The following is a 12,841-nucleotide window of genomic DNA, read 5'->3' as shown; positions in this document are numbered from 1 at the left end:
TTTCCATTCTATGACTAATTATCCTCCCTCAGTTAGAAGAGTGAGATATACCCTTATTCTATTCTTTTCAAAGGAGACATCCATTTCAGGTTTTGTAATTCATATGATTGTATTCTGCATAGAAATGGATGAGCAGGGGGCATGCCCCAGTGTGGGAGGACAGGTGATAGCACTTGCTCTTGTGTGGGTTCTTCATCAGGGGTGGCTGAGAAAAAGGCTGTGTTGTCACATGGGCAGCTCAGGCCATCCCCAGACTCTGTGTCCTGTCTTGACCAGCCACATCCAAACTGTCTTCATCTCCCCTGGACTCCTACCTGGACACATTGCTCCTGGTTTCTTCCTGGTTTTCTTGCCTGCCTCCATTTCTTCCTTGTCAGTGTTTGTAACTGGAAGGGAGATCTTAGGCCAAAGGTCAACCGTGGCCTGGTGTGGTGACTGGATAGGGAGCCTCCTCCTTGTCCATGCACAGGAAGCAGCTGGTGTGGGGACATGGGCCTCTTGCATGGAGGCAGTGACAGGGTAGCCTAGATGTCAAGCACACAGGAACAGAGCCAAGCTCCCTTTATACACTGTGTAGACTGCATTGGACACCTACTTCTCAAGAATGCTGTGCCTGAGAGCTTAGGGGCCACCCCTCTTTTTCAGCACTAATGAGTCTGAGAGATGTGTGTGCCTGTGCGTGCAGAGCAGAGATCATCCCCCTTCTGCTTCATTCATCGGCCAGGACACAAGCTGGGCCCACCCTTCTGAGCATCCACCCCTCCCTGCTTTACCACAAGCCCCACACTCATCATGAGCAATGAGGGCTCTCCCTGAGCCCATATCTAAGCCAGGAAACTGAGAGTCTGAGAAGTCCAGCGGAGGGTGCTGCCATCCCTGCCGGATGGAGGGTGTGGGTCCTGCCCTAACTTCAGTGACTTGTCCAGTTCCCTTGTCTCAGAAGGTGCCTCTGTTCACCAGTGGCCCACAGGGGCCAGCTGAAGGTCTAGGTTGATGCCATTGACTGGTGAGGCAGCTCAGGAAAATCTGCAGTGTGGCCTTCTTGGTCACATCCTCAGTCCCCAGGGCTGTGAGGCCTTCACAAGGCAGTCTTCTGGCTGGTGGGGCCTGGGTGAGTATGAGCAGGAGGACTTGGTGAACTTCAGACAGGCTGGCCTCGCAGGCCTGGAGCTGGCTTCCGGCCTGATGTTCATTCAACTCTTTGGGGAGGATCATTTTGTCAGGGAGAAGCCACAGTGAGCCATGGGTTTGGGACCTTCAACAGCCTCATGCTGTTCTCCTTGTTCACTCACCCTTCTCCAATTCAAGATTTCTCGAACCCCAAGCCCACAACAAGCTGTGCCTCTACTCCTGACTCTTCTGCACCCCAGTTAACCTCTGTCCACGACTGTCGTGTCACCTAAGTGTAGAGTGTACACTTGCCCACATTCTGGTTTCTTTTTCACATTTATTAGTCTCCCCGGGCCTCTGATTTATTTTCTGGCAAGATGGGAACACGTGCCACTACACAGAAGAAAATTGCAAGAAGCAAATAATGGGTTCACACACCACGGGCAATCAATGCTCATCATTGAATCCAAGCACCCGTGTGGGTCTTGAGATCAAAGAAAAGACAAGTACATGGGCTGGGAGTTGGCCTAGTGGTAGAGTGCTTGCCTAGCATGCACGAAGACCCAGGTTCGATTCCTCAGTACCACATACATAGAAAAAAAAAGCTGGAAGTGGTGCTAAGGCTCAAGTAGTAGAGCTCTAGCCTTGAGAAAGTCCAAGGACAGTGCTCAGGCCCCGAGCTCAAGCCCAGGAATGGCAAAAAAAAAAAAAATAAGACAACTGCACATCCACAACTACACAACTGACTCCATGTATATTTCCCTTGTTGCCGGGGCTAGGCCGCAGCAAACCAGGGTTCGCAGATTGGGATTCCTGAAATAGGGGCAAGGACTAGGGAAAATTAATAGAGAGACAAACAGATGGAGTTCGGGAGGATTACAGCCCAAGTCAGCAGTCCAAGAGGGCTGTGAGCTCCAGACTGCTGCCTAAGACTGTCCTGTTTATTTTAAGTTCCGACCTTAAATACTCTTCTTAAAACTAGGGAACTGCCAGAGGCTACATTCATACAAAATAGTAAACAAGTCACATATAGGATAAATGAGAAAGGATTAACATTGCTTAAAGTCATCCTGATAAAAACTGATTAACATTGCTTAAAGTTATCCTGATAAGAACTGATTGACATTGCTTAAAGTTATCCTGATAAGAGTTACTTCCTTGTGTATACAGTTGTGTAGGTCCAAGGTCAGGTCCAAGGTCATTGACCCCACAGTCGGTCCCCAACATCTCCCCCGTCTTTCTTTTAAAAAATGCAGACTTGCTTGTCTTAGGTTGGGTGAATCGCTGACTCTGCCTTACCCGTCATGGGGAACTTCTTCAGATCAAGCTGAAGGCCCTGTCTTAGGTTGGTCAGAGAGCATCCCCTCTTATCCTGTCCTTGACTGCGATTCCTCTCGTGGGGGGGGGAATTCATCCATCTGGGGCTTAGATCTGCGAGTTGTTCTATTGGTGACTGTTGAAGATGTGACCATTGGACGGGTACTGGCCATAGGCGTTGATTTGTTCCCAGCCATAGCTTCAGTTGTCACTTTACTTGGAGTAGAAACAACAGGAGTTGGCTTGATATTGGCTGTTGGTGGATCTGAAGTGCTGGCAATTCCTTGTTCTTCAGAAGCTGCAGTAGTTTTCAACGTGATCTGTCTCTGCTGTTCTGGGACCTTACTAGTAGGTTCTTGAGGCTCTTTCCTCTGCTCTAAGTGCCTCCCTTGATGCTCTCGGAGTTCTCTCTCCAATCTGCTGATTCGACCTTCTTAATGGGACTTAAGAGCTGTTATACGAACAGCAAGTTCATTTTTTTTTTTGCTGATCTAATGTTCCCTTCTTTAAAACAATGCAATAATTCAAACCTAAATGATTTTCTTGATTAAACCTTGAATATGTTCACTCACTCATTCACACACATCCATACTCAAAGATTTTAAAGTGCACAAAATTAATATTGGCCATTCATTTTCCGGAAGTTTGTGTCAAGAGAGCTTTGCCAATTTTACCCTTGCAGGTGAGAACCAGGTTCAAAACAAAACTTTAGAAAAACCATAAGGATCCATATTTAAAACTGGTACCAATTTCAAAGACAAAACTGGACAAGAAAAAATATGTAACACGAACAAGACAAAGAAACAGAGACTTTTACACTTAACACAAAAACATGAATTCAGGTCTTTTCCCCATTACTGGATGCATTACTGGAGGGTTGGGGGTGAAGGTCCAGTGAGTCGCTCCTTGGATGACCAGTCACTCTCCAGAATCCGAACATAGCGTTCGGGCAGCCAGCGGGCATCATTTTCTTCCTGTGAAAAAACACATACATGCCCTCTACCCCAGGTTAGAACAGGATCTGGTCCGTGCCAAGCACCAGTTAGGGGATCCTTCCATTTTACTAAGGCAAAAGCACGCTGCTCTCTTTTTTCCCAGAATCGCTGAGCAGCAGATAAATTATTTGAATCCAGATTCAAAAAATTTAAAACACATAAAGCATGATTAAGTATATTCACAGGGGTACCAGGATATGACTCTCCTTTCTGTATTTTAGCAATTTGACGTTTTAATAATCCATTAGCTCTCTCCACGATGCCTTGACCTTGAGGATTGTAAGGAATGCCTGTAATATGAGTGATATTATAAGAATGGCAGAAGGATTGAAATGCTCGGCCTGCATAGCCAGGGCCATTATCTGTTTTTATTTGCGAGGGAATCCCCATCACAGCAAAACATCGAATCCAGTGAGAAATACAATGTTTAGTAGCTTCCCCGGCAAGGGGGGTGGCCAGGATAAAATTAGAATAAGTATCTACAGTAACATGAACATATTTTAATCGGCCAAATGATGGAACATGTGTGACATCCATCTGCCAAATGTGATTAGAAAGCAGTCCTCGTGGATTTATACCTAAATGAGGAGCTGGTGAGAAGGGCACACAGTTGGAGCAGGTTTTAACTATTTGACGTGCCACTTGTCTAGGTAATTTAAACTGTCGGCGCAAGGCTCGGCTGTTTTGATGATGGATGGCATGTGACTGCTTAGCAAGTTCAACTTGAGTTAAATAAACTCTGGTGGCAGAATCAGTAACTGCGTTACCCTCACTTAAAGGGCCAGGAAGATTAGTGTGAGCTCGAACGAAGCCAAAAAAACAGGGGTGGTTGCGAGAACAAAACAAAGTTTGTACTTGGCGAAATTGGGTCTGGATATTGGAGTTAGTAGTTCCAATAAAGGGAACAGTTTCTATGACTTGAAGAGCACGAATTACATATTGACTGTCTGAGTATAAGTTAAAGGGCTCGTCTTGTAACAGGACGAGTGCTTGTAAAACAGCCTCTAATTCTATCTCTTGGGCGGAGGAAAAACCCGTAACCCAAGATTGAATTTTCCTATTAATGGTCAAAGCAGCCGTTCCATTGGAGGATCCATCTGTAAATACTAAAGCGGCAGAAGATAAAGGCAGGCGAGGCCCGTACTATGGAAGGAAATAGGAACTTATGACACGCAGCAAATTGGAGAAGTTTGTTAGACAGGTAGTGATGCAAAATTTTTCCCGTATAATTGGCCCAAGCAATGGCCCAAGAATCGCAATGGGCGAATAGCCAATCTTGTTGTTGTAAATTATATGGGACACAGATAAAATGAGGTTCCTGACCTAAATATTTACGGGAATCCACTCGGCACATATGTATCAGATTAGCTACCAATTCGTAGTAGGGGGTCAGCACTTTGCCGGGTGTTGATGGTAGATAAAGCCATAAATGTGGGCCATCCTGCCACAGTACAGCAGTTGGGGAGTGAGAAGTAGCTAAAATGTAAACTCCCCATGGTTTAGAGTAGTCACAATAGGTCACTTGTTGCTGGGAAATTGCCTTTTCTACGATTTGGATGGCCCTCCTGGCGTTGGGATTTAAATTGCGCAAGGATGTAGGGTTGGTATCTCCTTTTAAGAGATCAAAGAGGGGTTTTAACTCTCCTGTGGACAGCTTTAAATAAGGCCGAAGCCAATTTATATCTCCTAAAAATTGCTGAAAATCATGAAGAGTTCTTAAGTGTGAAGTTTTTAATTGTATTTTTTGGCTTTTAAAATAGTGTGGGCCTACTATATGGCCTAAATACGTAAAAGGGGGGTGTTCCTGAACCTTTTCAGCTGCTATTAGAAGGCCAAAGAGGCTCAGATCTTGCTTTAGTTGTCCAAAGGCTTGTCGTACGACGATAGGGTCAGAACAAGCCAACAAGATGCCGTCCATATAATGAACAATATAAACAGAAGAGAATTTTTCACGGGTGGAAGAAATGGCTCTAGCTACAAAACTTTGACATAAAGTTGGGCTATTTGCCATGCCCTGTGGGAGCACAAGCCAATGATATCGCTTCACGGGTTCTTTAAAATTAACAGAGGGGACGCTGAAGGCAAAGCGCTTACAGTCTTGAGGTGCCAGGGGTATAGTATAGAAACAATCCTTCAAATCTATAATAATCTTATAAGTATCCTTTGGGATTGCCATGGGGGAAGGCAAGCCGGGCTGTAAGGCCCCCATCAGTTCCATAGTTGCATTTACCTTTCTCAGATCCTGTAACAGCCTCCATTTACCTGACTTTTTCTTTATAACAAAAATTGGAGAATTCCATGGAGAGTTAGAAGGGGCCACATGCCCCAAGTCCAGCTGTTCCTGTACCAGGGGCTGTACTGCAATGATCTTTTCTAGAGAGAGAGGCCACTGTTCGACCCACACCGGTTCTTCAGAGAGCCAATTTATGGGATCAGCATGAGGGGCAGGACAAACAACAGCCTCCGTTAAAGAATACCCTAATCCTTGTCTCGGGGGGGTGAGACTGGGGTTGGAGTGGCTCTGGCTCCCCCTGTGCTGCTCGGCCTAGTCCCCTAAAGGGGAGGAGGCCTTGATCAAGTAACTGCTTAGTGACCGCAGCACTAGGACTAAACATATACACTCCCATTTTTTCCATGATATCACGACCCCATAAATTAATTGGCAGATGATCCAGGACAAATGGCTGAAAATGACCAGAGTGCCCTTCCTTATCTCTCCAAACAAGGATCGCACTGCTCTGCTGCGGGTCAGTTGCTTGCCCAATCCCCTGTAGGGAAGTCATAGAGGTTGTCAGGGGCCATTGGGCTGGCCAATGCTTTTTAGATATTACAGACACAACCGCTCCTATGTCTAATATTCCTTTAAAGGGTTTTTCTTGTATAAATATAGTCATCTCAGGCCTCTCTTGTTTTATGCTTTGTACTCAATAGATATCAGAGATCCAAATCCTCTCTGTCCGCATGGGGCAGAAGAATTAGCAGTCTCCCCGTGAGGTAAAGGCACAAGTATTGACCGGCTGGGATCGATACCACGTGTTTCGGGGCAGAGGCCATAACTTTGATTTCTCCAGTAAAATCCTGGTCAATTTTGCCAGGTGTAATCTGTATTCCTTTAAGGGCTGAGCTACTTCGCCCTAACAGCAATCCAGCCACTCCCAGGGGAAGGGGACCGAAGACCCTCGTGGGGAGAGCTTGTGTCCCCATCTCTGGGGTCAATACTGAGCAGGTGGAGGAACAGAGGTCCAATCCTGCGCTGCCTGGGGTGGCACGGAAGAGGCTGCAGACTGATTTTGGGGGGTTGTTAGAAGATGTACTTGTGGCCGAGAAGAGGGAGGGACTGCCCCATGGTTTTGCGGGGCCAGAGGCTGGCCCCTTCTCCAGTTTCCCGAAAACGGGCGGCCATTGTGATTTGTTGCGGACTTGCAATCTTTAGCCCAGTGCTTCCCTTTACCACAGCGTGGACATGTGCCAGGTGATTTTTCTCTCTTTAACCTGCTCTGGCGTGGGCATTGTGTCATCCAATGTCCTACTTGACCACAAGAGAAGCAACTCCCCGGGGGACTAGCAACCCGAGAATGCCGCTGACCTCTATAGTTTAGAAATTCAGTAATAGTCTTTCCTTGAGGAGCGGCGGCTAAAGTAAGGCCTGGTACATGGGAGGTTCCAATACCAGCACACAGTGAAATAAAGTCCGTGATTCCTCCCTTATTCCTATGGGGTCTGATAGCCGCCTGACAGGCGGCGTTGGCATTTTCATAGGTTATGTGTCTAACTATAATCTTCCTTGCGTTCTCATCTTGTACTAGGCGGTCTGCAGTCTCCATTAATCGAGACAAAAATTCTAGACAAGGTTCATTCGGTCCCTGTTTAATTTCTACTAAATTTTTTGTACGATTGGAATTACGTAATCTTTTCCAAGCCTCTTTCGCTGCAGCATTTATTTGTAAATAGGCTTCCTTTGCATAACCCAATTGATCTTCGGTGTTTTTATAGGTTCCCTCTCCTACCTCTCCGACCTCATCCAAGCTGCCTTCATTTATCCTGGAGTCCTACCTGGACACATTGCTCTTGGTTCCTTCCTGGTTTTCTTTACTGCCTCCATTTCTTCCTTGGCTATGATTGTAACTCGAAGAGAGATCTTAGGCCGAAGCTCAACCGTGGCCTGATGTGGCCCTGCGTGCAGAGAGCCCCAAGCACTCAACTAGCCGTGCCTCTACTGCTGACTCTTCTGCTCCCCAGTTACCTGTGTCCACGGGTGTCCTATCAACTAACTCTAGAGTGTACTCAGCTCTTGCCCACATTCTGGTTTCTCTTTCACATTCAGTCGCCTCCCCAAGGCTCTGAGTTGGTTTCTGGCAAGAAGGGAACGCATGCCACTGTGACATAGGAAAAAATTTTGGGGGGTGGGGTTCAGGACTCCTCCCAGAATATCGTTGAGGGGCAAAAGGATATTATTAGGCAATTTTAAATAAGGCCTGAGCCATTGAATATCTACTAGAAGATTTGGAAATCATTAAGGGTATGGAGGCAGTCAACACGAAATTGAATGTGAGGTGTTAAATCTAATTCCTGTTGTAGATTTAAACCCAAATAGGTCAAGGGATCTTGTCACTGGACTTTTATCAGGAGTTACTTGCAAGCCAAGGTTAAGGAAGGCTTTAGAAAGTTCCACAAAACAATTCTGTAGATCTGGCCTGTCCTGAGCCACCAACAAAATATCATCAGGGTGTAGGGGAATTGTATAAAAGCAGTCTTTGAGATCAATGATCACTTTAGCCACATAAAAACAATTCCTTGCAAACACATTTGGTAAAGGCTATTTACGCTGTACATGGCCAAGCGCAAGCGTGCACTATTTATAGTATCAAGCAGAAAATGTTCCTTATGTGACCACAATTGCAATCCTTACATGAAAATTCTTATAAAAACATGAATCTTCTTAATAAACAATCTCCAACTCTCTGCCAGTTAATCTTATTAATGGTTCCCTCCTTGGGGAACCAAGGATATAATTCTTCCCCATGATCAAAAAATGCCTTTAAATCTTTCCTTTTAACGCGAGTTCCTCGTGTCTTGAGGGCCTCTTAAACCTGAGATGAGCAATTCCTGTGACGATGATACCTGTGCCATGGCCAGTCACTTACCTTGCGCCGTCTTCACTGCTCAGCGTTGACCGAAACTGATGTCTTGGGTGGGTAGCTCCGAGCCGGTCACACAATCACTTGGATCCAAGTTTTCCTGGAAGACAGCGTTCCTCAGCCTCGCTGGCTCCCGGGCCCCACGTTGGGCGGCATTTGTCCCGTCCAGCGGGACGTCGACTAGGGCCAAGAACCTAGAGGGAGGAATGAAAGGGACAGGAGACACGAAGAAGGCAGCAAGACAAGCGTCCTGATTAAGCCGCAGATTTTATTTTTCACACAGGGGTTTATATGCCTCTTCAGGAGAGGCAGGAGGGGGTGGGGTATAGGAACTGCTTGGGGTAGGGGGTCGGGTAGTAGGATGTTTACTCGGGGTAGAGGCCAGGTGGTAGGATGTTTGCACATCAACGCAAGCAGGCACGTGTTGCTACGTGACGTAATCCCAAGATGCAGGCGCGTTCTTACACTAAGAATTCAGGGCGTGGGAGAATGTCCCCGACCCTGGGGTGGGCAGCATCTTAGGGCTTGTTCTTGGTTGCCTCCCTTGCTGCAGCAATCAATGGAATGAGGCAGGAGAGGGGCTTGGCAACCTCGAGGAATGGATGCTGCAGGAGCTCTTTAGCTGAGCCTCTCTTTTCCACATCCATCTCCAGACAGCGGTTTAAAAAGTCCCGGAAGATAGCCGACACCTTCTCTGGGTTCTGAAGTTCCGGAGTGCCACTGGTGGCAATGAGGCACAAGGCCCTCAGAGGGTTTTCATTGAAGTATGGGGGCTCTCCTTCCATCATTTCAATAGCCACGATGCCCAGGGACCAGATGTCAACCTCGGGTCCATAGGGCTTTCTTGTTACCACCTCGGGTGCCATCCAATATGGCGTTCCCACCATGGTGCTCCTTTTGCTCTGTTCTGGAGTTATCTGTGCACAGAATCCAAAATCGGTTAACTTGACAGAGCCATCCTTTCCCAACAGTATATTGTCGCTCTTGATGTCTCTGTGAATGACTTGATTCGAATGTAGGAACTCTAGGGCCTGCAGACACTCACGGCACACAGCAGCAATCTGTCCTTCATCCATACAGATTTTTGTTACCACATCTGACAAGGGACCTCCAGCCAAGTATTCCATGACAACCCATAGCTCATCTCCTACAAGGTAATTGTCCAAGTAGTTTGCAATATTTGGGTTCTTGTTTTCCCTCATGACCAGGATCTCATTAATAACCAGCCCTTTCTCCGGATGCTGCTGCAGATTCATCTGCTTAATGGCCACCTCCTGTCCTGTGGCTACATCCATGGCGGTATACACAGTTCCCAAAGCACCGTGTCCAATCTTCTCAAAGCGCGTATACTTCTTCTTAGGATCACCCACACTCACTATGCTCCGTAATTTCTCTAAGATCTCCTCATCAGACATGTTGGGTTTCTTCTGCTGCTTCTCAATATGCCGGGTCAATGGATCTGGTGGAGTGGTGGTATTCTCAGTAGGTGAAATGGGAGATGTAGCCACGTCCCGAGTTGGAGTGACAGGAAGTGGTTCAGTCACAGCTCCTGCTGGAGCTGCAGGACAGGACGACACAAGAGCTTCTCCGTGCCTGCTTGCTTGGGACTCTTGGAGAAGCGCCACCACCCCCTCCTCCCTGAGCTTTGCCCGCCTGGGAACTTCCACCTAGCCTATTGCTCAAGCAGCCAGCACCCACGCTAGGCTTCAGGCTTCTCTTGCTCCCAGCCCATGGCTACTTCCGGGGTCTCCACCACCCAGTGGTGCCCTGCGACCTCCACCCCTTCCCAGGCTGTGGGTCAGTCCCAGGCTGCGCACCCATAGCCTCTGCCTGGCTGGGCTCCCGGATCCCCAACTGTGCGAGCATGTGGGAGACCCGGCACTCCAGGTCAGAGCCACACATGTAGAGCCTCAGGTGTGCGCGCAGGCGCTGCAGGCAGGCATGCTGTGATGGTGCCAAGAAGTCCTGCGGGTGGTAGTCCAGCCAGGTGCTCAGGAGGCAGGAGATGGCCCTGGAGGCGAATGGGTGGGAAGCAGAGTGTGAATGAAGGCCAGCCCCTCCCGGGGTCATCCTCACACCCCTGTGATGTTGGCTGCCCTTTCAGAGAGCAGCACATCCCAACAGGGGCACCTTTGAGCTGTGCCATCCCTGGCCAGCCAACCTAAGCTAGGCTGGCAGAGAAACTCCAAGGAGGGATCCAAGACCAAATGCTGGGAGCAGTTCTGGCCCCTTCTGTTGGGGCCTAGCCTCCATCCCTGAAGCCTGATTCTGGCTCAGCTGCAATTAAAGGGCTTTGTCTAGGCATTCGGTCCTTTGCATACCTCTCTTAAGGCATCTCTGTGTACGTGACTCCATTGAACCCCCCGCAGTTTCGCGGGTCTCGCAGCAGCTCAAGTCTCGAGAGCTTTCCTGCACCTGTCCTGCCCAGTACCTGACAGCCCCACCCAGACCCTTAGTGGTAGCACAGAGGCCCTCTTTCTATTGGATAGCTTCCCAGTGCCCACCTTCTCCTACCCTAACAGTATATAACTAATTGTCTGACGCAATAAAGAGAGGAGAGCATCAGAGAGCATCAGAGATCAGCAGAGATCAGCAGAGATCAGCAGAGAGATCTGATGCGCTTTCATGGTTAACACTGCTTCTGACTCAGCGTGGTTCTTTCTTCCCCGGTGATTGGGGGAGGGCTGGGTCTTCGACACTTACCATCTCGCTCAGCTCCCGGGGGACTACAGGCTGGCCCTGTGTGTCCCTCCCTGTTCCCGTGTTGCTGCCCCGGAGAGGAGCAACACCCTTCTGCTCTTTCCAGTGCCTTCCTCCTCTCCCCCCTGGGCCACTCTCTCCATGCTAGACTCCAAGATGGCTTGCTATCCGGCCTGATATGTAGAGGGGTGTGACACACATCCTCAGGCGCTCTGCTGCCTCATTTCCTAGCATGCTCACCAGGGCTGTCTGCCTTCCAGAACACCCTTGAGCGTGGCGCTGAGCTCTCCCTCACACCTAGCAGCATGTCAGGCCCACTGACCAAGCAAAGATGTGTCTTGGCCTTTTGTGGAGCTCAAGGTGAGTTGAGCAAACCTGCTTGGTAAGGTGTGTGGGGAGCATGCCTTCTCGTGGGGCTCAGCCGTGGACCCAGCCTCTAGTGGTCCTCATATGAGTAGCCCTTGCCTGGGGTTTTCCCTCTGCTGCCGAGGATGCCCAGATCCCATGACTCCCTTGATAATCATAGGTGTTCAGAGCTCCTGATTGGGCCGTGTCTCACTCACAGCCCCAACTCCAGCACACACACACACAGAGGAGTGTGTGCGAGTGCGCCCACGCGCATGCGCAGACCTTCACACTCGAAATCAAGCACACACTCGCAACCATGCAGACACACATAAAGATGAGCACGAGAGTAACACACACATACACACAAACACACACCCATGGATTTTTCTCCAATGTGGAGCATGCCCTAGCTGGAGATCGAATCCCACTCACTCACTTGTAGAGCTTGTTTCCAGGGATGACATCCTCGCTGGAATGCGGGAGGATGTCAGTCTGTCCAGAGGAGCCCATGGGGGCTTCCAAACTCCTGAACCTGTTGAGGATTTGAAGCATCACTGGCTAGCCCAGGTCAGCCAGTCCATGTCTGCCCTTCTTGTACCACCAAGCACATTGCCTGCATATTGGCCCTCCATGAGCACTACTTCCCATTGGTGCCATGCATGAGGACAGTAGCCCCTGGGTGATGAGCTTAGGAGTACAGTGCCTTGGCACTTGCCCCAGCCAGCCCTGCTCTGTCTCTATCTAGGTGGACGAGGTCATGCAGAGAAAACGGGTTGCCTTCTTGTTGAAGAGAGACAGTGCTTTGTTGGAGGTCTCAGAGATACATAGCCCGAGAGGAGAGCCTGCGGGCCTAGACAGGACAGTGCAGCATGTGTGCCTGTGCCAGTGTAGCCGAGGACTTCCCTGCTTTGATCCCCAGGCAGTGGCAAGTGCCAAAGAGGAAGTCTGTGTGAGCAGCCCACGTTGCAGGCTCCACTGCCAAGGCTTCCACTGCAGCTCAGGAATCCTGTGCTATTGGAATTGGCACTCACCTTGTAAACAGCAGGTCCAGGACCTGAAGGGTGTCTGCACACCTTCTGTAGCTGTTGAAGAAGGTGTGGATGAAGGTGGAGTTGTCGAGCAGCTGGGCAAGCACCAGGTGGTCCACCTGCTCCTGCAGTGTGCCTGCCGTGGGGAACTCTGACCCGCAGGCATCGGGCATGCCTGGGGACAAGTCCCCTTCAGTCTGGAGGA

At 49.0% G+C, this 12,841-nt stretch overlaps 1 protein-coding gene across 1 annotated transcript; it reads right to left on the bottom strand.

Annotated features, from left to right (window-relative positions):
• Positions 1-8,934: 8,934 nt before the first annotated feature.
• LOC150065304 (serine/threonine-protein kinase PAK 1-like) lies at positions 8,935-12,841 on the bottom strand. The gene is made up of 4 exons (XM_090329879.1): positions 12,640-12,841; positions 12,045-12,140; positions 10,378-10,571; positions 8,935-10,118 (listed from the first exon to the last, which is right to left on the bottom strand). Exons 1-4 carry the CDS (start codon positions 12,807-12,809, stop codon positions 9,079-9,081), a joined length of 1,500 nt encoding a protein of 499 aa, XP_090186005.1. The 5' UTR covers positions 12,810-12,841; the 3' UTR covers positions 8,935-9,078.

Source organism: Megascapheus bottae, chromosome 3, assembly GCF_031878675.1.
Source record: "Megascapheus bottae isolate mThoBot1 chromosome 3, mThoBot2.hap1, whole genome shotgun sequence".
NCBI classification, from domain to species: domain Eukaryota; kingdom Metazoa; phylum Chordata; class Mammalia; order Rodentia; family Geomyidae; genus Megascapheus; species Megascapheus bottae.
Note: the sequence above shows the minus strand (reverse complement) of the source record. Positions and strands in the feature narration are given on the sequence as shown.